This window comes from Megalops cyprinoides, chromosome 3 (genome assembly GCF_013368585.1).
Source record: "Megalops cyprinoides isolate fMegCyp1 chromosome 3, fMegCyp1.pri, whole genome shotgun sequence".
Lineage (NCBI taxonomy): Eukaryota > Metazoa > Chordata > Actinopteri > Elopiformes > Megalopidae > Megalops > Megalops cyprinoides.
In genome coordinates, this window is record NC_050585.1 from 4,939,427 (window position 1) to 4,957,705 (window position 18,279).

An 18,279-nucleotide genomic window follows, 5' to 3' on the forward strand; every position below is an offset into this window, starting at 1 on the left:
TCGACTTGCTATGTGAAACTGAGGGTGCAATTCCTTCAGCTGCCCTTTTCTGTTGGGGCTGGTCCCCTAGCCTTTGACCTTGACTGGGTCAGGCTGCAAGGCAGCAGCACTATTTGACCCATAGCTGGGGTAGGAATTGGTATAGGGCCAGGGCGTTTCCACACACCAGTGGGCCATGCACCAAATACCTTTTGCAGGGTCCCTCCTCCTCCGGCTATATACAGTGTATATAGTTGAAGTATTTTTCCTGTTTTCATTAAAATGACCTCTAGTACCAGGAATTAGGCACAACAGATGCACTTGACCTTGTGCTGGGTCATCAAAGCCCTCTCCCAGGTTCTGCTCCACGGTTCTCCTTCTGTGCTATCATAGTCCCCATCGTCCCTTTGTGGGTGTGAGATATGGAGGAGGCCATGAGAAGTTATTTTTATCTCATGAATGCTGGTTATTGGAGTTTGGTGTGAGGCACTCTTCCAATGTAATATCGAAGGGCTTCTCTTCATAAGGTTTATCCCAACGTAAACTCTGTGTGATGGTTGCTTTGGGGCACAGACACCAATTGGAAAAAGCAAGGTCTGAAATAACGATTGAGCGAGGTGCAATTTGGGAGATACAGGGCAGGGTAGATTAAAGTAATTGAAAGTGCAAAAGAATCTGTTAAATGGCAATAAAATGGGAATATAGACTGAGTGCCATATAGATGGGATCAGCCCTGGAGGTGTCAGAAGGCAGGGTATGAAGGGGGATGAGAAAGGGCAATCAAACAGATAATAGTAATGTTTGTGTGTGTGTGTCTCCACAGATATGTGTGCTTATGTGTGTATTGTGGCGCTTTTAGTTGTTAGTAGTTTTTGAGTGTGTGATTGTGTGTGTGTGTGACATTGAATTATTCATCTACTTTTTGTTGGATCAGAAGATGTTCATTATTAATGGGTCCTGATGGTTCAGAGAACAGCCAGCACCCAAACACAGAAAAATGGAGCAAATTGAAACCTGGGGGAGAAATTGAGAACTTTGAGTGAAGAAAAAAGAATCCTAATTTTTACTCCTCTAGCCCTTATAAATCTCAGGAAGTACACTCAGATGAGAACGCATATCTCAAATGTCTGTAATACGCAAGGAGTGGTAACAGGATTTAAAGGTCTCCTAGAACCACCAGAATTTTCAGCTGCTGCTTTCTTAGTTCTTGACAAATGTAACACTGTGACATAGAACACTTGTGCAGGAGTCTGTTGTTTTTAGACAAAAAATGAAGTAATCTGTGTGTAAATTATTTGTTTTGGAGTGCCCTCTATCAGGCTTATTAGAAGTTTCTACATTTTTTGGAGGTATGGATGTCTACCTTTTTAATCAATTTAATCGAGTAATTTTTGTTGGCAGCTTGCTTCAAGGGCTTCTCTTATACTTTCAAGAGCTGTAAACAGGACATCTCTTCTTTTGTCCCTTAACCATCGTCGTCTCTTCCCTCTCTGTCTCCAGTTCTGCGTGACGACTTCCGGCAGACTCCAAGTGACGTGGTGGTGGCAGCGGGGGAGCCAGCAGTCATGGAGTGCATCCCCCCGCGAGGTCACCCTGAGCCCACGATCTCCTGGAAGAGGAACAACGTGCGGGTGAATGACAAGGACGAGCGCATCACTGTGAGTATGCCCAATCTTAGCTGCATCCTCCTGGCATGATTTGACAGCCCATAATGTACTGAAGAGTCCAAAAAAAGCACCGTCCTGAAGTTACCACCCAAAGTCCATACTGAATATAGTATCTAAGGAAGATGACAGTAACAATCCAGAGTGCATCTGAAAAAGAATTGTGTTCACTTCTGCAATGGGGTTCTTGCGGAGTTCAGTCCAGCATGCAGTTCAGCCCTCCTGGCAGGCATATGAAAGCCTTTTATTTCTATGAGCTAAACCTGTCAGCAGATGGATAGTCAGTTGTCAATTGTATGGTTAAAAAGGAAAATAAAGGAGGCCACAAGGGGAGGAAAAAAGACACTCTTTTTCAGAAATTCTGAACTGAACAAGCTGGAGGGGTTTTAAATCAAATGGAACATGGCACTGAATCAGAAACAAAATGAGGCTTAAGGAAATTCGACTTGGATAGGCTCTAGGAGAGGCAGTCACCCAAATGAGCAACTTCTTAACTTGAACAACCAAAAGACCAACATCCAGTTCACACCAAACTCTTCACACAAAAAGAGATGGTGCAGAATCCCTCACTTCTTTGACTGAGACACATAGAGGATTGAGGCAGAGGTTGAACCAAGATGCACCTGCTGTAACTTACGTCTCACCAGCAGAAGTGCACTACATCAACAGCATAAATGTTAAATGTAAGTCAGTATACACCAAGGGTCAGCTCATACTGCTTTAGCAAACTTTCAGTTTTCAAACCTGATACTTGGCGTATTGGTTAGCATAGAAAATAGAGGTTATGGCTGGCAAATATGTGAATAACTTTGGAACATGTAACACTATATTCTTATTCAGAGGTTTTCTCATTTCTCTATGTTAAGGAACACAAGACATTTGCTAATGTCTCTTTTCATAAAAAAGATTAATTAGATATGTAATGTCTGGTGGAGGGGTCATTTATTACAAAAAAACGAGAGTTGAGGGTTGATTAAATTCAACAGCTCTCTCAGCAGATCAGTAAGTAAGGAAAGCTGCTTGGGTCTGGAATGATGAAACTTTGGTTTCGTTTTAGATTCGGGGGGGCAAGCTGATGATCTCAAACACCCGGAAGAGTGACGCAGGAATGTACGTGTGTGTGGGCACCAACATGGTGGGGGAGAAGGACAGTGACCCCGCGGAGCTGGTGGTGTTTGGTGAGTGGCGCAGTGTTTCTGTTTCCAGAACGTTCTGCCCTGCCTCTGCAACCGTCCCGCCTCCAATGCGCTGCTATTTCTCATGACAGAGCGGCCGATGTTTGTGAAGAAGCCAGTGAACCAGGTGGTGCTGGCGGAGGACACCGTGGACTTTCTGTGTGAGGTGCATGGAGACCCCACCCCAACGGTGCGCTGGCGAAGAGAGGAAGGAGAACTGCCCCGGGGGAGGTGAGATGGACTGACTGACTAACTGACTCACCTCATGTCTGAGGGAGTGACCGAGTGAGGAATAGACAGAATGACTCACTGTTTCACAGTAAGGCTGTCCTGAATACCATTTTTTGGGCTCTGGCGCTTCAGTAGTAATCAACAGTGAATATTCGAAGCTCAAATTTAAGATTTGAGATTTATATTTATAAGATTTATATATTTTTTTTGTAATTAAAGTTTTTATTGTTTTCAACAACACATTTTTGTATACAGCAACATAAAAGAAACATTCCAGCAAGAAAACAGACAATTATATAATGATAATAAACAATTTACATTAGTTTGTGCCAAAACCAAAAATATACAGACTCTCATACTGTACTTAATTTATCCCCTCCCTAGTTTTTATCTCCTAGTGTCATGTAATGCAACACATGGTCCCAGTTTCCCTTAGCCTTCTACCCTTTGCCCCCAATCCTGGCCAACATGATCTCATAGGATGCCACCTCCACCATTAAATCCATCCACTCCCTTATCCCTAGTACCTTTTGGGATTTCCAATTCCACAGCACCACTCTGGCTGCTGTAATAATACCAACAGTCACAATTGCAAACTCATCATTTGTTGTTCTGGGTATCTCTGCTTTATCTCCAAGGAGGCATAGCCGTGGCGACACCGGCAATGTCTGCCCTAGTGAACCCCCCCAGGAGTCCTAATACTTCACCCCAGAATGGATGTACCAAAGGACATTCCCATGTTAAGTGCAGAAAGGTGCCAACCTCCTTCTGACACTTCCAACATGTATTATTGTTAATCAAATTCATTTTATAAAGTTTTGCGGGTGTCCAATAGCATCTGTGTAGTAATTTATATTGAATAAATTTATCCCTTGCCTCTCTAATATTTCTGCCCAAGTTGCTCAGAATTCTCAGCCAGTTTTCATCATTGATACCACAATTAAGATCCCTCTGCCATATTATTTTCAAATTGTCACATGTATTACTACACAATTGATTAAAGGATCTGTAAAATGCTTTATGCTTTCTGACATTCAGAAGGTAATTTAAGATAATCTAATACAGGGTTGTTATCATCATTAAATTTACAGTTGGTACCTATACAATTTCTAATTTGCAAATATCTCCAGAAATGACCCTTCCCTTGTAAATTATATTTTTCCATTAGTTCGGAGAAGGATCGAAACACCCCATTTTCGAATAAGTCGCCAATGGTGTATATCCCACTGGATTGCCATTGCTTCCAATATATACTTGTTTTCCTTATTCGTATTTCTGGGTTATGCCATATTGAAGCATTATGATGGTATATGATTGTTTAAAATGTGACCTTTTATTTATTTTATGCATTTGATTCCAGACTTCTCTGGAATGAGAGAGGATAGGATTTGATCGACCAAACTGATCCCCCTGATGTTGTGAAAGAATGTTGAGTGGCCAAAGAGGTGCAGCCAAACTCTGCTCTATAGTTATCCAATTAAATCCAGCATCACCTCCACACCAGTGTTTCCCCAATTGTACCATTTCAAAAGATTGGTTATACAGCCTCATATCTGATAAACCAAGGCCACTCGTCTCCCTTGGAGAACACATTTTACTCATTTTAATTCTTGGTTTCTTTCTTTCCCAAAGGAAATCTTTGATACTGCTTAAATAACTGAGATGGTAACATCATACTGAGGGGCAACATCATAGAAATATAGTTAAACTGGGGGGCCACAACCATTTTTACAACATTGATTTTTCCCCATAGAGAGTTTAATTATCAACCATTTATCCAAATTAGTTTTTACGCAATAAAGGCTCATAATTTAATGTTATGATTTTGTCCACATTAGAACCGAGTTTAACTCCCAGATATTTCATCCCTTTTTGCACCCATCTGAAATTAAACTTTGTTACCGTGCTTGAATGGCATACTTTGGAGATTGGCATAGCCTCTGATTTATTCCAATTTATTTTGTACCAAGATAAATTTGAATATGATTGAATAACCTTCATTAATGAAGGTACAGAATTATGAGGGTCACTAACTAGTAATAATATATCGTCTGCGTACAGCATCAATTTATGTTTCCTTCCTCCTCCGTGAACCCCTTTAATTTTTGATTCTGACCCAACAGTCATGACCAAAGGCTCCAAAATAATGGTAAAGAGAAGTGGAGAGAGGGGACAGCCTTGTCGAGTGCCTCCTAGCAAGATTGAAAAATGGTGAAACAATACCATTTGTTATGACTGCAGCTTTATGATTTGCATACAATATCTTTATCCATTTATTAAAACTAGGGCCAAAACCCAACCTTAACAGGGCGGTGAGTAAAAAGCCCCACTCAACCCTGTCAAAGGCCTTCTTGGCATCAAGAGATATTGTGGCAATCGGTACTCCAACCGAGGAATTCAACCACATTAGGTGCAACAATCTTCTCACATTGTCCGCAGAGGATCAATTTCTAATAAAACCCACTTGATCAGTATGTATACTTGGCAATACCTTTTCCAGACGCCATGCCAAAATTTTGCTTAAGATCTCACAATATACATTAATGAGGCTTACAGACCTAAAACTGGAGGGATCCGTTGTATCTCTGTTCTTTTTGGGTATCAGTGTTATCAACGCCTCATCAAATGTGCTAGGTTGGGATCCAGCCTCAAACGCCTCTGAGTACACTTCATGTAGAATTGGGGCAATAATGTCAATGTATTTCTTATAACATTAAACTGGAAACCCATCTACTCCAGGCGATTTCCCAACCTTCATTGACTGTATGGTAGCTGTAATTTTGTCTAATGTTATTTTGGTTTCCAGAGATTCAGCTTGTTCCGAAAAAAGATGAGGTAGATCTATACTAGTGAAGAACTGATTGAGCTCTTCCTAGCTAGAATTAAAGGATGATGTAGATAAGTGTTTGTAATAATTTTGGAAGACTTCATTTATTTCTTTTGATGAAGAACTAGATCACCCTTTTTATTACTGGAATGATACCAGATGAATTTTGTTGTTTTAATTGTCGGGAGAGGAGCCTGCCCATCTTCTCATCCGATTCATAAAAATTTGTTTTTAGTCTAAACAATGCATATTCTGCTTTTCTACTGTATAAATCATGAAGCTGGAGTTTAAGCTTGTGTACATCTTTATACAGGGTATCAGAGTATTGTCTTGCCAATTCCTTTTCCCTTGCACCAATCTCAAGTTCCAATTTCTTAATCTTGCCAATGCTCTCCTTTTTCCTTTTGGATGTTTGTGCAATACTTTCCCCTAGTAAATATGCTTTAGATGCCTCCCATACTGTTGCTACCTTAGCTGTGGTTCCCAAATTAATTTCAAAGAAAAAAGACAGATCCTCTGCTAATGTTTTGCTGAACAATTCATCCTGCAATAACATGATATTCATTCTCCATCTACCTTTCCTCTCTTTATCTGCATTTAAATCCATGCAAAGTTCTACTGAAGCATGATTTGATAGAGCAATCTATCACATTTTCGACCTAAGTCTTTTGTCAATGTGCGAATGGCAGCCCTATCCCTTGGCATTGGTGACTGTTTAAAATTGCTTCTATCTAGAACATCATCCATTGCTTGATTAAAATCCCCTGCCAAGATTATTTGCCCCTCCATGTTGCCTAATATCTTATTTACCTCATGAAAGAAGGCTGGGTCCTCTCTGTTAGGAGCATATATATTACATATTGCTACTTTGACACCGTTAATGAGAGCCTCAACACAGATAATTCTTCCTTGGCCATCCCTATATTCCTTTAGCATTATAAAACTTAATTTCTTATTTATTAAGATAACACCATTCTGTTTGCTAGAAAAAGAACTGTGGAAGACATGTCCCACCCAGTCTCTTTTAAATTTAAAAGCTTCATCCTCTTGCATGTGAGTCTCCTGGATAAATGCAACGTCGGCCTGTAAATTATTTAGGTAGGATAAAATCTTTTTTTCTTAGTTACCGTTCCGCAACCGTTAACGTTCCATGACACTGATCTGACAAGCCTGTTATTATCCATTCTCTTTTGCTGAAAACATACGCTCCTCCGTCAAGCGTTTCATGAAAAAACCAAACGACCATCAAGCTGAATTGCCCCTCCAAAACTCACAGTGTAACCTGCTGCTACATCATTGACAATTTTCAAATTCAACATTACCAACATTTCTAACTTTAGCAAAATACAAACCAAACAAAAACTGTACACACCAAAACTGTTTCGCCAGCCAGGCTTATCTGAACCAATAGCCTCTTAATCGGCGTTTTTTTAAAGAAAGTAAAATTAAGAAAAATAAAGAAAATAATTATTAAACTAACCAACACACCTCAATATGTAGTAAACTAAACCTATTTCGGTCTGTGGCACGCCGGGCGAGCCAGTCCACTGGTCGTGTTCGACTGGCTTGTTGATACCAGCACACTTCACGCCCCGCCCACCATACCTGAAAAACATTTTCCTCCGTTTCTTAAATCTTATCGTCCAATATATTTTAACTTTGTCCCCTCAGTCTTTACCGCCATGATGCTCCCGAATGAACCTCACCGCATCCGCAGCGGCCGTAAAATTATTCTGTCCTTTTGAACCGAAGAGTAGCCGAGTACGCTAATATTATGTGTATCTCACGTTACGTTCCTGCAATAGCTTCCTTGCCTCCATGAACAATCTCCTCTTTTGGGCCAGTTTCTTAAACATATCAGGGTAGAAGGAGAGTCTACACCCTTCCCAAACAATTCCCCCTTTCTCTCTCGCCGCCTTGAGCACCTTCTTCAGTGCTGATGAACGTAAAAAAAACTATCAGTAGCCTACCAGCCTGGGTGGCTGTTTGTCGTTTGACCGGTGCGCCAAAGAGCGGTGTGCCCTCTCGATAAGAAACTCCCCGTCGGGATCAAAATTGAACCCCTCACGTAGAATCCTCCTTATACAAGCATTTATTTTGCCTGCTCCAAGACCCCTCCTTCAGTCCGGTTAGCGTAACGTTGCTACGCCGGCTCCTATCCTCAAGATCTTCCATTCGATTCCACAACATTTCCATCCGTTTGTTATTTCGGTCACCATCATTCACCAAGCCCATAGTAATGTCTTCCATATTGGAAGGGCAACTACGGGTCGCTCTTGAATTGTGTTCACTGCATTTCTCAGTTCGGTCGTAGTTTGCTTTATCGTTGACACATCCGTAGCCATGGTTTGCAAAGTGGCACTCATTTTACAGATATCAGCACACACTCTTCCCAAGCATATACGCCCCACTGGAAGCAGAGAGAAGCATGGAATCGCTGCAGCTAGCATCCTTCCAGGGTGAGAAACTTAGCTAGGGGTCGGTCGAAACAATTAGACTCAGCGTTCGAGTCCCAAAGTACGAGCTCGGCGATCGCCGGAGGGAGAGGGATGCGAGTGAGAGGGATGTCAGGCGCCCAAGCTGAGATGGTAGGCTATATATTTCCACATTTTAACAGTGCAATTAAAAAGTATAAATATTTTACAAGAATGTGCTGGCAGCATGTATGTTGCAGTTCACTTTTAGCAAAAAAAAAAAAAAAAAAAAAAAAACAATATCCGAATCCCAAAATTGAAAACCGAATACCAACCCAACGAACGAATATCCGAATATTCGGGTCCAGCCCTACTTGACAGAGTGAGGAGTAAACTGACTGACTCATTACAATTACATTACATTCATACAGTAGACACTCTTTTCCAGAGTGACCTCCAGCACACAATAACAGAACAAATAAAAAGACAACAGGTAACAGTGTATCCATCCAAGTTGAATGCAACACTCACTGTATGACTGATGGATAGACTAACACCAGTGCAACTGATGTTTTCTAAAAGCAATGTAGTTATATGTTTTTGTAGACCCATTGGACAATATGTGACTGCAGTGCTGTGATTTTTAACATTAGGAGGGACACAGACACATTGTCTAACTTTTTCTACAATATTTGGAAATTAGAAATATTACCAATATCCCAGTTGCTCAGTAAGGTATAAACATTTATTGATTGGTTGATTGACCATGGAACAGACCGATTGCTGACAGATTTAGGATTAGACTGGCTGTTAGTTCCTACCAACTGGCAAACATGCTGAATACTAGGATTACCTTTTTGCTGAATTTATAACAAGGTTATGATATGGAGTATAACATACCTACATATACAAAAGATTATTTATAATCTGCAGCACAGATTGGTCACAAATGTCAGCAGGATTCAAAAAATGGCGGCTGCGTTTATTGCTCAGATCTGACGCTCTCAACGCGGGGTCACCCTTGGCCCACTCAAAACAAACCTTCTAAAAGGGTGTGTATAAGTTAAATGAACTACAGTGCAACACTGAGCAGCCCGTGGAACCCACACTTCTGTCCTGTTTGACAAAAGCGGCTTTCTATCTGCAAGCAGACAGAGACATCATTATGTGCTGTCTGTCCTTGAGGACGAGACAGGGAATTAGTCCATGCGAACTGAAGCAGGGGGGTGGGAGTGGGAGGCAGAGGGGACGGCACAGATAGAATGGGTCTCCTAATCCACAGATATGCCTGGGCACCGCTGTGGGTGCTCTTCCCACTTTCAGGGCCTTTTGCTCTGAACACCAGTCTCATCTAATAATTAGCAAGGCCAAAGGGGACATCTCTTGCAATTACATACGTATTAAGGCCTGGTTTAATGCATCGGAGGATGGAGGGATGATGCAGAGACCCAGGGGCCGGAGGTTTCACTTTGGTTTGTCCTGCCTCTACAGGTACGAGATCCGCAGTGACAACAGCCTGCGCCTGTCCCGGGTCCGCGCAGAGGACGAGGGCACCTACACTTGTGTGTCAGAGAACAGCGTGGGCAAGGCTGAGGCCTCTGGCACCCTGCAAGTCCATGGTAAGACAGGATTTACTGCTTTCCTTATACATGCACACACATGCGCACATTTACATACATTCACACCCACACACACACACACACACATACATACACATATACAAATATGCTGATGTTCACAATGGCGATACAGTCTTGCTTGCCTGTGGGGTCCCACTTTAAGCATTCAACGTGACTAAAATCTAAATAAAGTATACTAAAATATTTTATTTATCAGTCATTATGTTTTCATTTTGACAGTTATAAATTCTGCTGGAATAAATGTATGTCCCTTTGAACCCTTTCCACCTCCTGGTGAAAGCATATTTCATATGACAGCATTCATTAATTTAGAGCTGCCAGACACAATTAAAAATGGTTTTATTCAATTTGAGCCATGTTTTTTTCATAAAGCGAGGCTGTACATTCGGCTCTTTTTATTAAGAATATTCTGTATACCTAATGGGAGCATAAGAGCTTATGGTAAACCTTTTGGATTATTCCATCTGACAGCTGTTGGGGAAATGATTTAGTCTGCAGTTCGCGGCTGCAATATTAATGACACACAGCAGTGCGTGTGCACTGAGCACGATCTAACAGGCAGGCTTGAGGGGCACGTCCAAAGAGCTCCCGTTCCGACACAACACCCTCATTTCGCACATCTCCACACATTCCCCCCTGTCTCCCATACCCCATTGTCCATGCGTTACCAGGCTCGAAAGCCACTTGTCATTACATTGCTGCTCAACTCATTCATTCATTCTTTTTTTTTTTTTTTGATTTGCATAACCAAAGTCCGATCCATCTCACCCGTCTTCCTTTTTTTTCCCCTTTTTTTTGGCATTTACCTCTCCATTCTAGTCGGCCCATTCCGTAAGTAACCATTTCACTTCCTCTCTCTGCATGCTGGGTGTGCTAGGTGGGGGAAGACACTGCTGGTCCAAAAAAGCCCCTCCCACCCCCCCACTACCCTTTTGGGTCAGCGGAACCGGGGTGGGCGCCGCGTTGCATGATTCGCACCCTGTGGAACTCACGCTGCGAACATTAACAGCCGCTTGCCGTTTAAACACCTTACCCTACTGTACTCTGACTAGTCATAGAAGGAGCTTGAAGCAAACATTTCGAGAAAAGGCATGTTTATTAATAAAGTCCTCGTGAGGGGAGGCACACCGCACAGGGAACGAGGCGTACCCCTCACGTGCAGACAGGCGCTGACACGAAACCCATTGACATTTAGATGTATTAAAGCATCATTGGATCGAATGAGGCTGGGATATGATATTGCAGCAGCCTGTGTCCTTGAGTGCTGAAGTGAATTAAAGTGGGATTTGTATCTGTTCCAGAGCAGACATGACCCCAGATGTGCTTTAAGTGACCCTGGGCAGCACTCGTGATGATGTAGAATAGTGGCTGGAGGGGGTGGAGGGGGTGGAGGGGATCGATATGGCCCACAAGTCCGCGAGAAGATGTGACAAGTGACAGCCACGCAGGAGTACAAGGCAGAAGCGAGGTCTGGTCTGCCATCTACTCCACACTGTCGGGCGGAACAGCTCGGCCCCACCGAGTCTGCAACCGCGAAGGTCTGGCCCTGAGCGATTTCACCACAGAATCCACAGTGGTTTCCAATTTAAAAGAGCATCTCAAATAGCTCGAAGAAATGCTGCTTTTGCTCGTCTTCCTTTTTTTAGCACACATTTCCCGTTTTCAGCACTTTACTAGACCCCTGCTTGGCAGACGTCACAAAGCCAACTGGGTTGTTCAAACTGCAATGGCAAAGTAATGGCAATATCCCTGTCTAAAGCCTCTTGAGCAAACGTGTTTAATTAATGTTTCCCTTTCCTCCTGCATTTGCATGTAATTATCATTGATAAACAAGTTTGAAATGCAAATATAATAGCCCACATAATGGCTGTCAAAAATTAATGTTCCACATCAATATACATTTCTCCTCTGAAATGACAAGTGGGGGGGGGGGGGTGCCTGCACATCACATATGTATAAGTTTGCCCTCAAACCAGCGCTGATTTCTTCACCCGTTCACAGGCACAGCCTATTGTTGGGTTTGAGCTCTATTTAGAGAGGCTTGGAAGTAGAACGTCTAATTGAAACTGAGGAAATAGCAATTTTGCGAGGTTTGGGGCAAAGTGGAGCAGAGGTGGTTGTCTGGGCACTGCTGCGGAGCAGCAGGGCTCCTGCAGATGGGTTTGAGGGAGAAACCAATGCAGGGAGCGGAGACAGGGTGAGAGGCTGACAGAGGCTTTGGGAGTGTGCGCTTTTCAGTGCAGGGGGAGTAGATGGGGGGATTGGTGGGGGCTGTGAGGAGGGGCGGGGGGCATAATATTGAAATAATCGCTGATCAGCCTTTCTTAAACTGCGTTCTTTATTAGCATATCCAAGGGCTGTGACAATAGGGCTCACATAAGCCAGTGTAACAGCGATTTACATCAGATTAAGGCTTCGGCGATACACACATCTGCTGTTTTTAAGCTTATTAAGAAAGAGCATGCCTGCTATTTTTTTTGCATTTATTAGCCTGACAATGCTATCAATTGCCCTGCATTTGATGTTCAGTGCAGATTGTCACAGACATCAGCATGTAATTTAAGTTCACTTGTAAGATGACTTAGTAACGTTAGACTGACAACAAGTGGGGAATGGGTTTGTCAGGATACAGCTGCATCGCGAGCAGCGTCGCAATTATTCAGATGGCTCCGCAGTCTTTCCCTCGATGTTTATGTGTTTATGGTGATTTTCTTTTACGATGCTCATCTGTCTGGCTGATCTGGCTGCGTTTCCTCCGAAGCTGGCGTTAATTGCAGATGGAGCTGTTTGTTAATTGCGTGTTCTGTTCGCTGAGGCGTAGGGCCGCCGCGCCGCTGCCTGTCACAGCGCTTTGGGAATGACAACTGCCTGTCACTCTGTTCCCCGGAGGAGCAGTTCCCTTTAAGGGTCGGATGCGCTCCGTCGCCCTCGGTGCGCGGGCCCCCCCACCCCCGCCATCCCCACGCAGGCGCGCACGTCCTCTCTGGAAGAGCGGGAATGCAGACGCGGCGGGCGCGTTTTTGGATCCCATTCGGTGTAAGCGCTTTGTCTGCCGGAGCAGCGGGCCTGTTATGAATAATTTCAAGCGGTAGGAAGCCAGCTCACCGAGGAGTGCAAGAAATTCAGGATCCCTGTCGCAACAATACCCGGCACCGGGACGGGTGGGCTGTGATCCGAAGCAATCCCGCCATTCCTCCGTCTTGGCCTGGTAATCTGGCCTCTCGTGACAGGCACTCTGCCAGCTGCCACACAGCTGTCCTGCTATACTGTCCAACCACCACTATCCCAGCATGCCCCACTTGCTCATCTTCTTGTAAACTCAGGCTGTGAGGGAGGGTTTTTTTAGGGCTAATTTGCATCTGAGCCTCTGCTTCTAATTCACATTTGTTGCTGTCCTTATTTATTCATTTTCCATGGCAGTTTTAGTGCTTCTGCATTGCTAGTGCGGGCATGTCGAATTAAGTTACCAGATTATCCACTGAATTTTAAATACAATGTCTCTGGCATTTCTTTTTTAAGGATTACTGCAAGAACCTCTTATGTCACCTGACCCAACTATTTGCAACAGAACAGACTCTCCAAAATGTCTTGAGGAACTAATTTCTTCCCTTGACAGGTTAAACTGTTTGCCCAATTGAGGCAATATTATGTTTAGTATGAATCCATTGTTACAAGGCTTGCCTTGTCATTTCGTGTTAAAATGCTAATACATTCTCGACTTGCATTACTCGATATGTTCCCCATGACTTACAATTTTTTATCTTAGCCGCAGGCAATGTGTGGTATGCCTATTAAAATAAGCTTGTGAGTTTTGCTATAGATTTTCAATTGGATTGAATGTGTAAATTCTTCAAGTTTGGGCATCCAAAGACTTAAAGGGAATGGTTTTCAAATAAGGTTTGATACAGGGCTGCAGATGGAGCTGCACTGTGTCAAATTCCACCACCTCCACAGTGTGGTGATATGCAGCGAGCACCGGCGGCAGTGACTGTTCCCTGATCAAAACGTCTGTTTAGGTTGCATTTTTAATCGCAGCATCTCTTTGTGAGCCCTCTCGAGGGAACCACATATGATGGGGTATTACATGCAATTTCTTCACTGTTTCAGCAGTTGCATCAGCCCATCCGAGAATAGGGTGGGATCAATAGGGACGTGCCCTGGAGATTGGCGTTGAAAGAGCAGGGGGACCAGGGTCATTGGCTTCCTGGCCTGCTTTTAGCCTCTTTACCCAGAGTGTCAAATTATAGGGATGAGGGGGTGTTTCAGTAGTGACCCTTAGGGCGGAGGTGCGGCAGTCAGTTTGAACTCAGACATCACCTTCACAAACCCCACCAGGGCTTTCTGGGCTGAAATTTATCCCATCTTAGTGTGTGTGCCCTGTCTATGACACTGAGAATGTCTCTGAAAAAAGATACAATTGGGGTGGGGAAGGGGGGTTTGGGGTGGGGGTAGAATGACAAGTCCTCAACAGCCAGTCCTGACACTGGGACAAAAAGCCAGTGTCCTCAGAAACACTTTGTCCTCAGAAAGTAACAGTTTGAGCCGAGACCAGAGGGGAAGCCTTTTTAGGATTGATCTAATGCTATAAAATTTTGGGAGATAACTGTAGCATAAAATACAAATCATTGAACACACAAGAAAAGAAGTCCCACATACATTGCAAATTGTGACAGGACAATTGGAAGACATTGGAGGAGAATAAGAGGAGGGGGGTTGGCGTGGTATTGACACACAGGATGTGTGTGGAGATGAGGGAGACCTCACCTGGCCACATCTTCCTTTTAATTAGAGGGGAGAGAGAGGGAAGAACAGAAGGGAAGACTGTGGGAGATGAGAAATCAATTAGCCCATCAGAGGTTAAAAGGTGACCGCACTGCACACCCAGACCCTTTTGAAAAGGGCTGATTGCTTGGTACTTGATCAATATCAGTGTGAGATTGCAAGGGTTCCTAGGATTTGGGGATGTGATATGGATGCTGAGGTGTGATTATTATTATTATTTTTTTTTTGTTGTTGACATTGAAAGCGCTCTTCTAAGACATCAAACCCCCTTTGTACTGTAGATCAGAGGGGCGACCTCTGACCCCTCACGCGTTCCCCATGCCAGTGGCGCATCGGCCCCGCCTTTCAGGCAGGCGGGAGGCGGTTGAAAGAGCCCTGTGTTCCCCCCTGCATAAAGAGGCCGGAGGGAGAGATAAGCCCGGAAGATTAGCATCCATCAGCCCGCGCCATTGATCATCTTCCCTGGGAGGGTGAGGGGGGCAAGGAGGCACCGGCGAGGCCCGGCTAACAAGGTCTCTTCAAAGCCCCCGCCATCCGGGGGGGGGGCCCGCCGGTCCCTGCATGCCACCCCGTCATCTCCTGACACATCGAGGTGAACACCAGCAAGCCGCTCGGGCCCCAGCACTCTCCAAGCGAAGGGAAACTGTTTTGCCGTTTCTAACGCTCAGGGCTGGCGCTCCAGCCACAGTTCTGGTGTTCGGGGCTCCGCCATCCTCTGGGATGAAGGATTGAGTGTAATTCAGCATGAGCCTCGGTGTAAAAAGTGCCAATTATTCCATTGTGTTGGATAACGTGGCAACAAAAGAACCCGGTCACCGTTAATTGCTTCAGCGGCCGAGCTAACGCCAGTATGTGAAGTGCTCTTATGTAGTCCTACATTTTGTCATTGCTCTTTTTAACATTTTGTCGGTCAAATGCTTATATAACTAACTCTGACAAAGGCTTAGATACAATTCCTCTAATCGGGCTGGGTTTTAATGGCCTGTGAGTGGGGTTTGTAAGTGTGAAACATTGTCAAAATAGCAGAAAAATTCCCAAGTTGCCAAGTAATAAGTAGACTTATTAAAGTTCCATTTATCTTTGAACTTTTAAAGATTCAGGCCTTCCTATGGATGGCTCAGATGGCAAGCTTGTGGTCTGAAAATGTCCTACTCCTAATGTCACCGCTGCTAAGAATCAGCGGGTGTTCGATGACGAGAATGAGTATCTTTCATCTTTAACATAGACTTTGCCCCTCAGCCACTCTTGCCTTTGTAAGTGTTGAGAAATTGCCTATGTTAACTGGTTCAAAGCATGTTGTGTGAAAGCAACGGCCTTGTGCCTACAGAGAGACACTCTACTGTGTGTAGGAAGAAAGGCAAGTGTGTTGTACCCTCTGAGGACACACATGCAGTGTTTGTGCTGGGAGACTGACAGTTTAATTGTAAGCTATACGGGCACACATGCTGTGTTTGTACAGAGAGAGGCAGGTTCACTGTGCAGTCTGCAGACACACTTACTGTAATTGCACAGAGAGATGAGCAGGTTTACTCTATGGTCTTCAGACACATATGCGGTGTTTCTACAGGGAGACAGGGAGGCAGGTTCACTGTGAAGTCTACAGATACTAGTGCATGTTCGTACTAGGAGACAGGCATGCTCTTTATAGTATAGTCTACTGATACATATGCCATAATTGCTCAGAAAAACAGCCAGGTTTACTCTGTGGCCTGCAGACACATCTGCTGTGTTTGCACAGAGAGACGGGCTGTGTACAGAAGAGCTGGCAGCTCTCGGAAATCCCATTCATCTGGCCGCATCTCTCCCAGTTCCCCCGCAGATCGTGATCCGACCCCGGGACCAGATCTCTGCTCAGGGACGCACTGTCACCTTCCTCTGTGGGACCAAGGGCAACCCTCCACCGGCTGTTTTCTGGCAGAAAGAAGGGAGTCAGGTAAGAACGATGTTATCTCAAGCGTTGACCATGATGGCATCATCAGACAACAAAGGTCACAATCCTGTAAGGGTGAAAACGTTGAGGCCTTTTAGGGAACTGAACTGCATGCAGAAGAGCAAGTTTTTTATTTCCCAAAACTGGAAAATTGTGAAAGCTGGTGCACCATTTTTTTTTTGAATTTGCAGCCATCTCCATGTCTAAATCTCAATGTCTGAACCCGTGTTACTTATTGTGAAAGCCCAGGCATCTGTGGCTCTGTGTAATCATTCTGGCAATGGATTTCTAACGTCTGCACTCCAGGCTGTCATTTTCTCGGTTTCTGCGTGACTCACACAGTGGTACAGTGCACCGCACAGCTTGAGACCAAGGCTGGAACATGTGGCTTCCGCCCACCTCGATTGAGAGCCGCTCTTTCAGGCTGGCGTCTGTGGGAGTAGGGTAGGTGATCTTTGGCGTTGGCGCGGGCGCTGAATCTCCAGGATTTCAGTTTTTCAGGCCGGGGCTGATTTCACAGGGGACGTGGGGGTATTCTCTCGAAAGCTAATAAAGGACTGTGCGATTCTTTCATGACGCCAAGATCCAGGCGGGTCGCGAGATAGCGGCGCTGGAGAGGGTCGGTGCTGCGTTGTGTCAGAGAGAGATACGAAGGCCGCAGACGGCAAGAAATATGCCCCTGGTCGGCCTCTAGCCTGGGCGCTGAAAGGCATGATGGGAGAGCGTGGGAGCTGGCCCAAGCGGCCCGCGGAAATGTGCGGAGGGGCAGTGGAGCAGGAGATGTGGGGAGAGAGATGGGGCCTCTGTAGCCCTGTCAGAGCGCTGTAGTGCTGTTAGATAACGTCTCGGTGCGTAACAGCATTCCCCGTCGCCATAAATAGCTTCTGACAGTAGGAGAACAAAACTGTTTCAAAGACGCTGTTTAGCACATGTGTCCCCAGGGAGGGAGATGACCCCCCCACTCCCCCACTCCAATGGCCATGTTGGGGTGTGGGGTGCAGAGAGCACAGCCTTGGTCTTTCAGGTCATGAACTATGCAATGAATTCCATACCATAATTCTCCTTTTGTTGTGCGTGGACGTGTCTGGACCCCCCCCCCCCCTCCCCCGGTTTTATTTTTAGGATTATCCTCTGACCTCCTCATCCTAGCCCTCTGGCCCTCCCCTGGTTTGGTTTAAGCTGCTCAGGGGAAGGAGGTGGAGGCCGTGTAACCCCCTCTGCCCTCCCCGATTCAAGCCCGCGTCCCCTCAGCCCTTGTCCCACCACCGTGCAACAGCTCTCACAATGAAGCAGCTGTCAGAGTATCAATTTCTGTGGCGTGAATGGCCCCTTTGACCCCGTAACCTTTTATCTCTGTATTTGTTCTCCTGCATCCATGAAATCCCTGTAAAGGACCAGCTCATTTTCCTCAATTGGCTCTCCGTCACAAGGCAAATATTTTTCCAGAGATCCGTGCTGCTCATGGTGAAGAGCCTGCTTAAAATCGCTTTCTGCGGCAGCTGTCTGAGAGTGGCTCCCTCTCTTTACTAGATTAACCCGAAACTGTTGGGTTCATTACTGAGTGTGTGAAAGGACCACCTTTCTTGATTTCTAGTGCACCCGCTTGATTGACATTTGCATTTTCACCAGGACTGCAA

General features: G+C 44.8%; 1 protein-coding gene across 1 annotated transcript in view; it reads left to right on the forward strand.

Annotated features, from left to right (window-relative positions):
- robo3 (roundabout, axon guidance receptor, homolog 3 (Drosophila)) overlaps window positions 1–18,279 on the forward strand; it is a 69,998-nt gene that overhangs the window by 31,769 nt on the left and 19,950 nt on the right. Inside the window, exons 3-7 of the mRNA XM_036524097.1 lie at window positions 1,480–1,637; window positions 2,701–2,821; window positions 2,911–3,049; window positions 9,782–9,909; window positions 16,521–16,645. Coding sequence (XP_036379990.1) covers window positions 1,480–1,637; window positions 2,701–2,821; window positions 2,911–3,049; window positions 9,782–9,909; window positions 16,521–16,645 — 671 coding nt within the window. The remainder of the gene's footprint in view (window positions 1–1,479; window positions 1,638–2,700; window positions 2,822–2,910; window positions 3,050–9,781; window positions 9,910–16,520; window positions 16,646–18,279) is intronic.